Source organism: Electrona antarctica, assembly GCF_951216825.1.
Source record: "Electrona antarctica genome assembly, chromosome: 1".
Taxonomy (NCBI): Eukaryota; Metazoa; Chordata; class Actinopteri; order Myctophiformes; family Myctophidae; genus Electrona; species Electrona antarctica.
In genome coordinates, this window is record NC_136806.1 from 10,113,211 (window position 1) to 10,129,961 (window position 16,751).

Genomic DNA, 16,751 nt, shown 5'->3' on the forward strand with positions numbered 1-16,751 from the left:
TCAACTAAAATATAAGAGACGTAGGTGTATGTTAATTTATTTATTTCACTCACCATTAGAAGAGCTGAAGGCGGCGATTGTGACCTGCGTGGAACTTCCTCAGAACAGCGTCCTTCCATTCAGTGTTGCATTTCTTGGTTAAGTCCTTTTCAAAAGCCAGCTGTACAAGTCTTGCCTTCCTTACATAAAGCATGGTGCGTCTACGGTTGGTAAAGACGCTCTTTAGAGTTGAGAAAGAATTCTCACATGTTGCTGTTGACGCGCCAAACACCAGGGCCAGTCGGAGTGGTAGAAATACAGTGGGCATTGATTTAAGTGTTTTGTGGTGTTCTGACAGTATTTTCTGAATGGTCCATTTCTCTTCTGGGCCTGCCTCTTTCATTTCTGACAGTAGGTATTCGCGTGCAACAGTGTACTGTGTTACTATCTCGACCCCTACCAAATCCAGGATTGGTTTAACTTTTGTGGCATCGAGGAAACTTTCTGTCGCGGCTGGGTCCGGAGCTGTCAATGCAGGAATCAGTTTCCCGTCACGTTCGCTAAAGCGAGCATCTATCTCTCCCAGAACAGCATCAATGGCACTGTAGTAGAGTCTTTTCATCTCCGTCTCTGTGTTGATTTCGTTGTGTCCTCCTTGTCCCACACTTTCCTCAACAACGTAGGCTGCAAGGTTACTGTTCATTTTACGTTTCCTTTTGGTTGGTGGTGGTGGAGCCGCTGCTGCGGGTGGCTCGGCCTCGGCGAGCCACCGACACCGGTGTATTGTTGTTATTGGTGGCTGTATTCCATAACTCCGAAAATGCAGTGTCACATCTCAGCTCACAAACACAATCTGTTGCACTGCGCACAAGTTTTACTCCAGTGAGGAAGTTCATTCCCTCAGCTTGTAGCTGTTGGTTTGGTGCGTCCAGCAGCATTAATATCTTCTGTACTGCATGCCCAATAAACACAAAGTTGGGTTCTTGCACATGGTGAAGAAGTCCAACTGCCTCCACTCTAACATCCGAACCGTAGGCCCGGGTGTTGTTTACCTCTGACAGTACTGCAGTGATATCCTCCATGTTTTTAAGGATCACTGAGACCGTGGCCAGATGGCCTGGCCAGCGCTGATCCAAGAGGCGCTTCAGGGTATCACCTTTGTAGTGAACAGCAACAGTGGGCTTTCTGAAGAAATTAAACAGCATGCCACAAACATCAAAGAAGTCGCCGATTGCCCTCTCCACCTTGTGGACAACCACAAGGTGGAGCTGGTGATTGAAACAATGGACGTAGGGAATTTCTCGGCCAAGTTTATTCTGCAGTAGTTTTTGGACCCCTCCATGCTTCCCTGACATGACGGAAGCGCCATCATAACACTGACTCAATATTTTATCAGAGCTGAGCCCAACTTTTGCGAGTTCTTGTAATATTGTGTCAGTGAGTGTTGCGGCGTCGCCGACTTGTGTGGTTGCCATAGTAACTAGGCGCTCTGTCACTTCTTTACTTTCCTCTGATATAAAACGCACCACTATGGAAACGTTCTCACAGCTCGTGGGGTCACGTGCAATGCGTGCCTATGTCCTTTACAATGGCTTCTGTTACCACGCTGCTCATTGCTTCTATCATTTGATTTTGAATGGCAGGACTTGTATAAGTTGCATGGCGTGGAATATGTGTCATTATTTTGGCAAGCTTGGTGTCTTTTTTGAGCGTGTATTGAAAAAGGGAAAGGAACAGTCCACTGCCCCCTTCTGACATATCATTGAATGCATCCAGTGTTCCCCTCAAAGGCAACTGATTTGATGCCAGAAATCCGATTATGTCTATGAGGGACGACATGTAGTATCGGTTTCTATCCAACTGTTCAGTATTCACCAACGTTGAGACTTCAGTGTCAGTCTGAGCGCGTCTGTCTCTCTCCCTCCAAATGTCGGCACACGTCAAATGCTCTTTAGAGAGTGCATGCTACTTGGGTATTTGTCCCGTTTCACCTGATTCGGTGTGTCGGAACCAAGATCCTCTGGTGGAGAAGCATGCGGTGGTGGTGGAGGTCCGAAAGTTGACCTGCTGCGACCGGCTGTGGAAGTTGCTGCAGCAGTAGGGGCCTGCTGCTCCTCTGCCTCTGCCTCGGTGCTCGAACAACTCCCCATAATATTAACAACAGGCAACGTAGCGGTGGCTTCAGGACCGTCTTCTTTTTCATCATCAGTCTGCCTTTCTTTAGGTGCTGGTGGGTTAGAGTTTGGTGTTTTGGCTTTGAGCCAGTTCCTTATATCCATGATTCAATTGTACTGGTTTGGGTTTGTTTTCACTGTGACTGAAGTCTGAAAATATTTGAATTGATCCGCTCTGCGTGGCAACACAGGTAATGACGTAGCGTTTGGTGCGCTGCATCAAAACGAATCCGACTAGGCGCAACCATGCATTTGCAGACTATTGCCAGTGTACTTTTTATTATTGCATTTTTATTACTATGAATTCATTAGAAAATGTATATTTATTATAAACCCAAAGAACATGAAAAGAACACATTATATATATTTTATATATATTTTGAACCTGTAAAACATTAAAAATAATGGTGGTGTAGGGTTCTGGACTGGGGGGGCACAAAGTCTATCTGGGTGGGGCATTTCCCCCTAGTGCCCCCCCCGTGGCGACGGCGCTGCGTGCGTGCGTGCGTGCGAGCGTGCGGGTGGGTTTGCGTGCGGGTGGGTGGGTTTGCGTGCGTGCGTGCGTGCGTGCGTGCGTGCGTGCGTGCGTGCGTGCGTGCGTGCGTGCGTGCGTGCGGGTGGCAGGTGGGTTTGCGTGCGTGCGTGCGAGCGTGCACATACAATACTGCTATATCCACATTTGCACTTATCATCAGCCAAGAGCCTGAGGGCCCAATAATGCGACCTTGCATCCATCACTCTCAAGGCCTCGCGGCTCTGGCTGGTGCTTTTAGCATACACCGCCTCGCTCTGCAACTCTTAACTAGTCCTCTAAAGAACGTTGGAAAGATAGACAGCTTATACTAAATGTTATTCCCTCATGAAAGAATTCCCCACTGGTTTGGGCCATAAAAAAGGGTTTTGAGATACATTTGTCTGCATTTTTGGTATAGCGTTAAGTGTGCCCTCTAACTCATACATGGGCAACTGGCGGCCTGGGGGCCACATGAGGCCCCCACCTTCACTTAATGTGGTCCGCAGATTAATATCTGCATTCTGATATATTATTCTTTCAGGTCTCTCAGGTTGACACAGGTTGTAATATGCCATACTTATTTATTTCAGCTGCTATACAATTCCAAACATTGACCCATTTTGAATTACTTCAGCGTATATTAGTAGCTGAATGATTAGAATGTATTGTTTTTTTTGTATGTGCACTCCTCCGGAGTGAGTGTGGAACTATTGTGGCCCTCTCCATCTTCAAAGTTGCCCACACCCTGCTCTAACTAGCCGCCAACCCTGTCTGTTTGAAACCAAAGTGTGAAACTAACATTTCTTAGGAAGCGATTAAGGTCTGCATTGTTGTTAAATAGTCGGCATTTCTATTAGTGATACTTTACAATTGTCTTGCACGGTATCCGAGCTCGGCGTAAAATTCCACCTGCGTTTGAACACTGAACATAATTACTTATTGCACGCCGGTATCAGACACGCGCACGTGCGTCCGCATGCGTCCGCCCGCACACACACACACACACACACACACACACACACACACACACGCACACGCACACACACACACGTCTCCTTGCAAGCCTGACTCCGTATTGTAATTGGTTGGGTTTGTTTTGAATCTGGCTCTAGACTACTAATGGTGCAGGTTTAGTGATGGGGGAAAAGAACCTGAGAAAAAACATTAAGTGCTCCTTTCATTACCTCTTGCCGTCTTTTTTCAATCTGTCTGCTTTCCATCTCCTTGTGGTTTTCATTCTTTTTGTTTTGTTTTCTCTACCTAACCCATTGATATCTGGAACGCATCTGGGTTTGGCGTTCAACCACATTTAACCATATTTTAGCTGTTGAAAAATAGCAGATCTACAAGCTCATAGCGTGGCACCGAGTGCCACGCTACAAGGTTGTATATCTGCAAAAAAAATAATAATCGTGAAAATTTATTTTTTTCTTTTTTTTTTCTCCAGACAACTGTCAGGATTTAGAAGACATTTCTTCTTATTGGTCTTATTGGTCTAACTCTCTCTGTCTCCTCCCCCCCCCCCCTCCCCCGGCCTTGCGTTATCTCTCTGTGTGGTGCAGGTGGTGCAGGTGCTGCGGGCGATTGATAGAGACGAGGGTGGGAACGACAGCGCTGTGTATTTCAGCATCCCGCCGGAGTCCAGCACCGCACTCAACTTCAGCGTCCGGGACAGCGGCGGTATGTTCTCTATAGCATGGGCGTCCCCGTCCCCTCCCCCCCCCCCTCTCTCTCTGTCTCTCTGTCCCTGTCTCTCTCTCTCTCTCTCTCTCTCTCTCTCTGTCTCTGTCTCTGTCTCTGTCACTCTCTCTCTCTCTCTCTCTCTGTCTCTGTCTCTGTCTCTGTCACTCTCTCTCTCTCTCTCTGTCACTCTGTCTCTCTGTCTCTGTCTCTGTCTCTGTCACTCTCTCTCTCTCTCTCTCTCTCTCTCTCTCTCTCTCTCTCTCTCTCTCACTCTGTCTCTCTGTCCCTGTCCCTGTCTCTGTCTGTCTCTCTCTCTCTCTCTCTCTCTCTCTCTCTCTCTCTCTCTCTCTCTCTCTCTCTCTCTCTCTCTCTCTCTCTCTCTCTCTCTCTGTCTCTCTGTCCCTGTCTCTGTCTCTGTCACTCTCTCTCTCTCTCTCTCTCTCTCTCTCTCTCTCTCTCTCTCTCTCTCTCTCTCGCTCTCTCTCTCTCTCTCTCTCTCTCTCTCTCTCTCTCTCTCTCTCTCTCTCCAGAGCGACTTACAGTAAGCAAGAACAACACATATACATCTTACAGTAAGCAAGAACAACACATACAGTATACATCAAATTCATCAAATACGTAAGAAATACTCATCAAATACTCATCAAGAATCATGAGCTAAGAACTTTCCAGTGGAATATCTGTATAATGAAACTATGCGTATACACTATAGAGTGCTATACATAAAATGCTATCTAAGTTACAAGTTGAGCCTGTACTGTACATACGGCGTAAGGTCGTCCAGGTCTTTCTTTCTTTCTTTCTTTCTTTCTTTCTTTCTTTCTTTCTTTCTTTCTTTCTTTCTTTCTTTCTTTCTTTCTCTGTGGTTCTCTGTTTGTTGTCTATTCCTGGCGTATTCCCTGTGTCACCATCTCCCACCTCTCTCTCTCTCTCTCTCTCTCTCCCTGTCCATCTTCCTGGCTCTCTGTCTGTGTCTCTCTCCCCTGCCATCCATCTCTCCCACTCCACTGGCTCCATTGTTTCGCTCTGTTATCCTCCCTTCTTTTGTTTTCAGCCCTCATGTTTGCTTTCCACCATCCTCCGCATCCATCTCTCTCTCTCTCTCTCTCTCTCTCTCTCTCTCTCTCTCTCTCTCTCTCTCTCTCTCTCTCTCTCTCTCTCTCTCTCTCTCTCTCTCTCTCTCTCTCGGCAGGTGAGCTTTAGGGACATTGAAGCCATTATTGATTCAATCCGTTCTGATTGTCTTGGTGTTTTCTTTCTTGGCGTTCATTTCATTTCCATCCTGTCTCTTTGTCTCTGACACACGCGTGTCCCTGAAGCCTTAAGCATTCACGCATACAGCATGGCCACCTGCACACAAAACCCACCCACACATGTCGCACGCACGCACGCACACGCACGCACGCACGCACGCACGCACGCACGCACGCACACCCACACTGTCTGTCTGTCTGTCTGTCTGTCTGTCTGTCTGTCTGTCTGTCTGTCTGTCTGTCTGTTCATCCGTCCGTCCCTATATTCCTACACCTACCTAATTACCATACTGTAGCCCCCTCATGCACTCTCTGGAACACTCTCACCATAGTTATAAACAATGCAGAGGAAGTGGAATAATGTTTGAAAGTGAGTTGTTTCAAACTCACTTGTTCCTTTACAGTTATGCAACGTGTGTTGTTCATTAATACAGTGCAGTACAGCCACTGTGTTGTTCATTAATGCAGTGCAGTACAGCCACTGTGTTGTTCATTAATGCAGTGCAGTACAGCCACTGTGTTGTTCATTAATACAGTACAGCCACTGTGTTGTTCATTAATGCAGTGCAGTACAGCCACTGTGTTGTTCATTAATGCAGTACAGCCACTGTGTTGTTCATTAATGCAGTGCAGCCACTGTGTTGTTCATTAATGCAGTGCAGTACAGCCACTGTGTTGTTCATTAATGCAGTACAGCCACTGTGTTGTTCATTAATGCAGTGCAGTACAGCCACTGTGTTGTTCATTAATGCAGTACAGCCACTGTGTTGTTCATTAATGCAGTGCAGCCACTGTGTTGTTCATTAATGCAGTGCAGTACAGCCACTGTGTTGTTCATTAATGCAGTACAGCCACTGTGTTGTTCATTAATGCAGTGCAGCCACTGTGTTGTTCATTAATGCAGTGCAGTACAGCCACTGTGGTGTTCATTAGTGCAGTACAGCCACTGTGTTGTTCATTAATGCAGTGCAGTACAGCCACTGTGTTGTTCATTAATGCAGTACAGCCACTGTGTTGTTCATTAATGCAGTGCAGCCACTGTGTTGTTCATTAATGCAGTACAGTACAGCCACTGTGTTGTTCATTAATGCAGTGCAGCCACTGTGTTGTTCATTAATGCAGTGCAGTACAGCCACTGTGTTGTTCATTAATGCAGTACAGCCACTGTGTTGTTCATTAATGCAGTACAGTACAGCCACTGTGTTGTTCATTAATGCAGTACAGTACAGCCACTGTGTTGTTCATTAATGCAGTGCAGCCACTGTGTTGTTCATTAATGCAGTGCAGTACAGCCACTGTGTTGTTCATTAATGCAGTGCAGCCACTGTGTTGTTCATTAATGCAGTGCAGCCACTGTGTTGTTCATTAATGCAGTGCAGTACAGCCACTGTGTTGTTCATTAATGCAGTGCAGTACAGCCACTGTGTTGTTCATTAATGCAGTACAGCCACTGTGTTGTTCATTAATGCAGTACAGTACAGCCACTGTGTTGTTCATTAATGCAGTACAGCCACTGTGTTGTTCATTAATGCAGTGCAGTACAGCCAATGTGTTGTTCATTAATGCAGTGCAGCCACTGTGTTGTTCATTAATGCAGTGCAGCCACTGTGTTGTTCATTAATGCAGTGCAGCCACTGTGTTGTTCATTAATGCAGTACAGCCACTGTGTTGTTCATTAATGCAGTGCAGCCACTGTGTTGTTCATTAATACAGTACAGTACAGCCACTGTGTTGTTCATTAATGCAGTACTGCCACTGTGTTGTTCATTAATGCAGTGCAGTACAGCCACAGTGTTGTTCATTAATACAGTGCAGTACAGCCACTGTGTTGTTCATTAATACAGTGCAGTACAGCCACTGTGTTGTTCATTAATGCAGTGCAGTACAGCCACTGTGTTGTTTATTAATGCAGTGCAGTACAGCCACTGTGTTGTTCATTAATGCAGTGCAGTACAGCCACTGTGTTGTTCATTAATGCAGTGCAGTACAGCCACTGTGTTGTTCATTAATGCAGTGCAGTACAGCCACTGTGTTGTTCATTAATGCAGTACTGCCACTGTGTTGTTCATTAATACAGTGCAGCACAGCCACTGTGTTGTTCATTAATGCAGTGCAGTACAGCCACTGTGTTGTTCATTAATGCAGTGCAGTACAGCCACTGTGTTGTTCATTAATACAGTGCAGTACAGCCACTGTGTTGTTCATTAATGCAGTGCAGTACAGCCACTGTGTTGTTCATTAATACAGTGCAGTACAGCCACTGTGTTGTTCATTAATGCAGTGCAGTACAGCCACTGTGTTGTTCATTAATGCAGTGCAGTACAGCCACTGTGTTGTTCATTAATACAGTGCAGTACAGCCACTGTGTTGTTCATTAATGCAGTGCAGTACAGCCACTGTGTTGTTCATTAATACAGTGCAGTACAGCCACTGTGTTGTTCATTAATGCAGTGCAGTACATCCACTGTGTTGTTCATTAATACAGTGCAGTACAGCCACTGTGTTGTTCATTAATACAGTGCAGTACAGCCACTGTGTTGTTCATTAATGCAGTGCAGTACAGCCACTGTGTTGTTCATTAATGCAGTGCAGTACAGCCACTGTGTTGTTCATTAATACAGTGCAGTACAGCCACTGTGTTGTTCATTAATGCAGTGCAGTACAGCCACTGTGTTGTTCATTAATACAGTGCAGTACAGCCACTGTGTTGTTCATTAATGCAGTGCAGTACTGCCACTGTGTTGTTCATTAATACAGTGCAGTACAGCCACTGTGTTGTTCATTAATGCAGTACAGCCACTGTGTTGTTCATTAATGCAGTGCAGTACAGCCACTGTGTTGTTCATTAATGCAGTGCAGCCACTGTGTTGTTCATTAATGCAGTACAGCCACTGTGTTGTTCATTAATGCAGTGCAGCCACTGTGTTGTTCATTAATACAGTACAGTACAGCCACTGTGTTGTTCATTAATGCAGTACTGCCACTGTGTTGTTCATTAATGCAGTACTGCCACTGTGTTGTTCATTAATACAGTGCAGTACAGCCACTGTGTTGTTCATTAATACAGTGCAGTACAGCCACTGTGTTGTTCATTAATGCAGTGCAGTACAGCCACTGTGTTGTTTATTAATGCAGTGCAGTACAGCCACTGTGTTGTTCATTAATGCAGTGCAGTACAGCCACTGTGTTGTTCATTAATGCAGTGCAGTACAGCCACTGTGTTGTTCATTAATGCAGTGCAGTACAGCCACTGTGTTGTTCATTAATGCAGTACTGCCACTGTGTTGTTCATTAATACAGTGCAGCACAGCCACTGTGTTGTTCATTAATGCAGTGCAGCCACTGTGTTGTTCATTAATACAGTGCAGTACAGCCACTGTGTTGTTCATTAATGCAGTGCAGTACAGCCACTGTGTTGTTCATTAATACAGTGCAGTACAGCCACTGTGTTGTTCATTAATACAGTGCAGTACAGCCACTGTGTTGTTCATTAATGCAGTGCAGTACAGCCACTGTGTTGTTCATTAATGCAGTGCAGTACAGCCACTGTGTTGTTCATTAATACAGTGCAGTACAGCCACTGTGTTGTTCATTAATGCAGTGCAGTACAGCCACTGTGTTGTTCATTAATACAGTGCAGTACAGCCACTGTGTTGTTCATTAATGCAGTACAGCCACTGTGTTGTTCATTAATGCAGTGCAGTACAGCCACTGTGTTGTTCATTAATGCAGTGCAGCCACTGTGTTGTTCATTAATGCAGTACTGCCACTGTGTTGTTCATTAATACAGTGCAGTACAGCCACTGTGTTGTTCATTAATACAGTGCAGTACAGCCACTGTGTTGTTCATTAATGCAGTGCAGTACAGCCACTGTGTTGTTTATTAATGCAGTGCAGTACAGCCACTGTGTTGTTCATTAATGCAGTGCAGTACAGCCACTGTGTTGTTCATTAATGCAGTGCAGTACAGCCACTGTGTTGTTCATTAATGCAGTGCAGTACAGCCACTGTGTTGTTCATTAATGCAGTACTGCCACTGTGTTGTTCATTAATACAGTGCAGCACAGCCACTGTGTTGTTCATTAATGCAGTGCAGCCACTGTGTTGTTCATTAATACAGTGCAGTACAGCCACTGTGTTGTTCATTAATGCAGTGCAGTACAGCCACTGTGTTGTTCATTAATACAGTGCAGTACAGCCACTGTGTTGTTCATTAATACAGTGCAGTACAGCCACTGTGTTGTTCATTAATGCAGTGCAGTACAGCCACTGTGTTGTTCATTAATGCAGTGCAGTACAGCCACTGTGTTGTTCATTAATACAGTGCAGTACAGCCACTGTGTTGTTCATTAATGCAGTGCAGTACAGCCACTGTGTTGTTCATTAATACAGTGCAGTACAGCCACTGTGTTGTTCATTAATGCAGTACAGCCACTGTGTTGTTCATTAATGCAGTGCAGTACAGCCACTGTGTTGTTCATTAATGCAGTACAGCCACTGTGTTGTTCATTAATGCAGTGCAGTACAGCCACTGTGTTGTTCATTAATGCAGTACAGCCACTGTGTTGTTCATTAATGCAGTGCAGCCACTGTGTTGTTCATTAATACAGTGCAGTGCAGCCACTGTGTTGTTCATTAATGCAGTGCAGTACAGCCACTGTGTTGTTCATTAATGCAGTACAGTACAGCCACTGTGTTGTTCATTAATGCAGTGCAGTACAGCCACTGTGTTGTTCATTAATACAGTACAGTACAGCCACTGTGTTGTTCATTAATACAGTGCAGTACAGCCACTGTGTTGTTCATTAATGCAGTACAGCCACTGTGTTGTTCATTAATGCAGTGCAGTACTGCCACTGTGTTGTTCATTAATACAGTGCAGTACAGCCACTGTGTTGTTCATTAATGCAGTACAGCCACTGTGTTGTTCATTAATGCAGTGCAGTACAGCCACTGTGTTGTTCATTAATGCAGTACAGCCACTGTGTTGTTCATTAATGCAGTGCAGCCACTGTGTTGTTCATTAATACAGTGCAGTGCAGCCACTGTGTTGTTCATTAATGCAGTGCAGTACAGCCACTGTGTTGTTTATTAATACAGTACAGTACAGCCACTGTGTTGTTCATTAATGCAGTGCAGTACAGCCACTGTGTTGTTCATTAATACAGTACAGTACAGCCACTGTGTTGTTCATTAATACAGTACAGTACAGCCACTGTGTTGTTCATTAATGCAGTGCAGTACAGCCACTGTGTTGTTCATTAATGCAGTACAGCCACTGTGTTGTTCATTAATGCAGTACAGCCACTGTGTTGTTCATTAATGCAGTGCAGTACAGCCACTGTGTTGTTCATTAATGCAGTGCAGTACAGCCACTGTGTTGTTCATTAATGCAGTGCAGTACAGCCACTGTGTTGTTCATTAATGCAGTGCAGTACAGCCACTGTTGTTCATTAATGCAGTGCAGTGCAGCCACTGTGTTGTTCATTAATGCAGTGCAGTACAGCCACTGTGTTGTTCATTAATGCAGTGCAGTACAGCCACTGTGTTGTTCATTAATGCAGTACAGCCACTGTGTTGTTCATTAATGCAGTGCAGTACAGCCACTGTGTTGTTCATTAATGCAGTGCAGTACAGCCACTGTGTTGTTCATTAATGCAGTGCAGTACAGCCACTGTGTTGTTCATTAATGCAGTGCAGTACAGCCACTGTGTCCTTCATTAATGCAGTGCAGCCACTGTGTTGTTCATTAATGCAGTACAGCCACTGTGTTGTTCATTAATGCAGTGCAGTACAGCCACTGTGTTGTTCATTAATACAGTGCAGCCACTGTGTTGTTCATTAATGCAGTACAGTACAGCCACTGTGTTGTTCATTAATACAGTACAGTACAGCCACTGTGTTGTTCATTAATGCAGTGCAGTACAGCCACTGTGTTGTTCATTAATGCAGTGCAGTACAGCCACTGTGTTGTTCATTAATACAGTGCAGTACAGCCACTGTGTTGTTCATTAATGCAGTGCAGTACAGCCACTGTGTTGTTCATTAATGCAGTGCAGCCACTGTGTTGTTCATTAATGCAGTACAGCCACTGTGTTGTTCATTAATGCAGTGCAGTACTGCAGCCACTGTGCAGCTCTAATTTTGGTACTTTTATGATACTTTTATACTCAAGTACATTTTAAATTGTGGACGTTTACTTGTAACAGAGTATTTCTACAGTGCAGTAGTGATACTTTTACCTAAGTAAAACATTTGAGTACTTCTTCCACCACTGCTTCCACGTCTTGTCTGTCCACCATATACTCCCCACAGCCTGCTGTCTGTCTCATGATGTCCTCTTGTCTCTGTCTGTCCTCCATACAGGCCCCACAGCCAGTCTGGTCCTGCTGTCTGTCTCATGATGTCCTCTTGTCTCTGTCTGTCCTCCATACAGGCCCCACAGCCAGCCTGGTCCTGCTGTCTGTCTCATGATGTCCTCTTGTCTCTGCCTGTCCTCCATACAGGCCCCACAGCCAGCCTGGTCCTGCTGTCTGTCTCATGATGTCCTCTTGTCTCTGCCTGTCCTCCATACAGGCCCCACAGCCAGCCTGGTCCTGCTGTCTCAGCTGCAGCCTCTGTCCCGCTCGGCTGCGTCCTCCACCCTGACCCTCTACATCCCCCTGGTGCTGCGGGACGGCACGTCGGGCCTCACCAGCACCGGGACGGTCACGGTGTCCGTGTGCCCGTGCCTGAGGGGAGGGGCGCGCGCCGTGGGGAGAGAGGACGAGAAGGAGACGGAGGGGGGCGAGTGGGACCACCGCGAGAGAGAGGGGGGGACGGTGTGTCTCCCCCAGCAGTCCTCGCTGCCGTCCCCCGGGCTCAGCACCGCCGCCCTGCTGGCCATCCTGGCCTGCGTGGCCACTCTCCTGGGTAGGTTTTTATAGGTTATTTTTGTTGGCACATAAAAAGGTTTAAAGACAGAAGAGAGATACATGCATGTTAATATTGTGTTTGAGGCGTTAGAAGCCAAAAGGCCTTATTATCGAGAACTTCCCCTAATTTATATTACAACCATAATAATATATATTACAAGCATAATAACCACCTGCCTACAGACAAACGTATTGTTGGATGAGCCTTTTTTTTAAATTGTGGACGTTTACTTTACTTGAGTATTTTTACAGTGCAGTAGTGATACTTTTACCTAAGTAAAACATTTGAGTACTTCTTCCACCACTGCTTCCACGTCTTGTCTGTCCACCATATACTCCCCCTGCTGTCTGTCTCATTATGTCCTCTTGTCTCTGTCCTCCATACAGGCCCCACAGCCACCCTGTGGGGCCTGTATTGATGTACAAATACATCAAAATTGTACTTAAGTAAACTGAAGTAAATGTACTTTCCACCACTGAGGAGGGTTGAATTGAATGGGCATAGAATTGTAGCAGGAATATCACACAGCTTAATGTTAATGCACAGAAGAACTAGCCTAGTTGATGGTGGCCTTATTCCTTCTGGGATCAATGCGTAACACAATCGTCGCTGACCCCAATGATTCCGAACGACGGCCTTCTTGACCCCTCTGGATAATAATACCGCAGGACATTGTTTCTCCAGCCTTCGGTAATTGCTTCAACAATGTGGGGGTTTGTGTCTGCTTAACCCATTTTGACCTGAGATCAGATTCTAAAAATGTCTTCTACATCCTGACAGTTTTCTGAAAAAGCTATGTTTCTATGTCAGTGGTTCTTCGATTTTTCAAAAATTACAGACCTACAAGCTCATAGCGCGCCACTCGGTGGCGCGCTATGAGCTTGTAGATCTGCTATTTTTCAATAGCTAAAGCATAACATAATGCTAACACCAAAAGGGGTTCCCGCCCAAAATACAGAGAGGCCTGCAGCTGGCATATGGTGAACCTCGTTGTCACAATCGGTTGGAGCGCTCATGCCTTGTAGAATTATCATCCTGGAAGACATTACCAGCAGGACAGGAAGACATTGTTGTACCATGAAGGTGATCATCATCCCGCAACCTGACTCCGCCAGATTGCGGCAGTATTGAGTTCACAAGTTCCCTCCTGCCAGCGTCTGGCGGAGTCAGTTTAATCATCCCACAGATTGTAAGGAATGTGATATAAGTAGGTGTAAGCCACAAGCTTAAACTACATTTCCCAGTAGCTTGTCGGTTGCTTCACTATATACTTTCAGGATGATGTAGTTTTTGAGTGGTGCAAACCACTCCAACAACCAGCTTTGTTTGTATCCGTGTTTGTGTGTACCTGTATGTGGGGCCCAAAAGAATGAGCATGGTTACTATGGTCACTGACATTACGTCAGACCACAGCTGATCAGGCTATATAAGACCTTGCACCACTCAGTTCACACGGGTGTGATTCTTTAAATAATGAAGCTTTTTTGAGTGGTGTAAACCACTCCTACAACTGGCTTTGTTAGTTTACGTGTCTGTCCGTACACGTGTCTGTCCGTACAAAAAATGAGCATGGTTGCTATGGTCACCCAGTTCACACGGGTGTGATTTCATTACGTCAGACATTACGTCAGACCACAGCTGATCAGTCTATATAAGACCTTACACCACTCAGTTCACACGGGTGTGATTTTTTTCCTATGTAGTTGGCCTGGTGTACAGTAGCTCGACAACATCTACTTTGCTAAAATATTCAGTGGCATAAAAGACATGAAATCATGGGTGTTGAGTGCAGTTTGTCTCTTTGTACATCAAAGAGTACCACAGACGAAAAACAGTCTAAGTCCAAATGTCATTCTGACCCCTCCACGAAAAGGCCTCGTTGTCCTGAACCCTTATCTATCATTTATACATTATGGATCAATAGTGTGGACTTAGACTGTTATTCGTCTGTGGCATTCTATGTTTTAATCAATGTCATAACATGGACTCATGGATTAAAGTTCTCTGTGGCGGATTTCCCTCGTTTACGTTGGATTCTCTATAGGAACCCTATATGAGATCAGCTACACCACATCATTTTCAGATTGAGTGATGCCACACCTCCTCAGTTTAAAATTGATCTTCCTCAGAAGACAGAGATATATTTTATGTAGTTGACTATAAGATGTGATAACTTGAAATAACAAGAAACCTGCAAGACACTTAACCCATTCTGGGCGGGAACCCCTTTTGGTGTTTTAACTAAGCATTATGTTATACTTTAGCTATTGAAAAATAGCAGATCTACAAGCTCATAGCAGATCTAATGAGCTTGTAGGTCTGCTATTTTTGAAAAATCGTGAAAATGCGGCACAAATCTTTGAATGTATATTCTTTCAGAAGACTTTTTTTTTTTTTTCTACGTCTGGCCTAAATGGGTTAAGTTTGAAATAAAGAAAATCGATACCTTCAGGTAATGGATCTCATTATTTGGAGATATATACATTCTGCATGAGCTGCTGAATGTTGAACACATCCAGTAATAATGATACTGTAGCTAAATTGAGGGTGCGTAATGCGTATAGTGTTAGTTTAACATCCCAATAATCCAACATTACTAACCATACCCTAAACTCTAACACTGACCCTAACCGCACGTACGCGGACGCCACGGGTGAGTCTTAACTGGCCACGTATGTCAGACTAACGCATGCCCTCCTAAATTGACATGCTACAGTTAGGTTCTGACCGTCTCTTCCTCTGAGGTTTTGAAAGGTACCTTTCAAAACCTTTCAGGCGAAAGGTACCTTTGGAAGCCACACCTCTGATGTGGGGTTTAGCCTTAAGGGGTGTGTTTCAGCACCGTGGAGCATCTGAGCTGTTAAGCCCTTCTCTGTTTATTTCTGACCGTCTTATCGACGGTCCTTATTTTGTTTATAATATATAATATAATATAAATCTCTCTTGGAAGAATCGATTCATCTAATATACGGCAACCTTCGCCGTGTTTCTTCACTAGTCCGATCCAGAAGAACACAGTTTGCCGGCCACTGCTACTGAGCTGACAATGAGGTTATATCTTCCCTCCCTTTTTCTCTGGAATCCTGCCTCAAAGCAGACCAGAGGTAGAAAACTGTCGTTCCCTGATGTCATCGCTAGGGACAAATGCATCAGTAAGCAGGAACTGGGGATGGCAATGGAAAGTCTGGCGTGGCATTGTGAAATCCATGATCTCGACCGCGGTTAAAAAAATGATGATGATGATGATTTTGTTATCTTCCGGTGAAAATAAGGACCGTCGATAAGACGGTCAGAAATAAACGGAGAAGGGCATGTCTTTTTAAGTTTTTTTGGGGAGGATTTATATTGACAGGGTTAATGGAGAGAGACGGGAAAGATAGAGAGAGTGCAAGTAAAATGACATGCAGCTAATGGTCCGTCCAGATGGGAATCGAGTGGGGTCAAGATGGGTCAAGTTCATGGTGCTTAAGCAGGTGCATCTATGATGGGCCGTGTGTGCAGTCAGTCATGAAGTGCATATAAGCATGTTGTTCCTAGTTGAACACGACCTGTCATTTACTGTGTGGCTCAACCACTCGATTTTTGATTAGGACAAGAATTCATCATTTGCCTCATTTGGCTGACTCAAAAAAAAAAGAATGGGTCTTCTAGATTCTATCCACTAGCTTGTTAAAAATGATCTGTTCTCAACTTTTCCCTCTGAAAGCTGCAGGCCTGCTGCATGATGCTGCATATGCTCTGCACCATGGGGCTGCTACAGTCAAGCTCCAACGGCCTTGTATTATTCATAAGAGCCTCAGTCCACTGTTTCCACGTCGGATTAGCCTAAGAGACATGCAGCAGAACCCTATTTTGAGTAATAGTGAAACCTCATCATTTGAGATGATTGTGCTAATGGTGTAGGAAATGGAGCAGTAGTCTGGGGGGCTCCTTTCGCACGGTTTAAAAAAAACATTCACATTTTTTGTATTCATACCGGCCACGTACAGCATAGCCTGTATTTTGAATAATAGTGAAGCATGGTAATTTGAGCTAGTGTGCTGATAGTGGAGGTCTGTATAGGAGATGCAGCGGTAGTCTGGGGCACTCCTTTCACACTGTTTAAAAAAAGACATAGATGGGGACTTTTTTACTTTTTTATCCTTTATTTACCCAGGGTAGTAGCTGAGCACAAGTGCTCATTTTCAGCAACGCCCTGAACATAGAAACACACACACACACACACACACACAC

At 44.9% G+C, this 16,751-nt stretch overlaps 1 protein-coding gene across 1 annotated transcript in view; it reads left to right on the forward strand.

The window, feature by feature from the left end:
* The window catches only part of cdh24b (cadherin 24, type 2b), a gene marked incomplete at both ends in the record, with an annotated part of 97,214 nt that overhangs the window by 63,897 nt on the left and 16,566 nt on the right, over nt 1–16,751 (forward strand). Inside the window, 2 exons of the mRNA XM_079530389.1 lie at nt 4,230–4,347; nt 12,180–12,515. Coding sequence (XP_079386515.1) covers nt 4,230–4,347; nt 12,180–12,515 — 454 coding nt within the window. The remainder of the gene's footprint in view (nt 1–4,229; nt 4,348–12,179; nt 12,516–16,751) is intronic.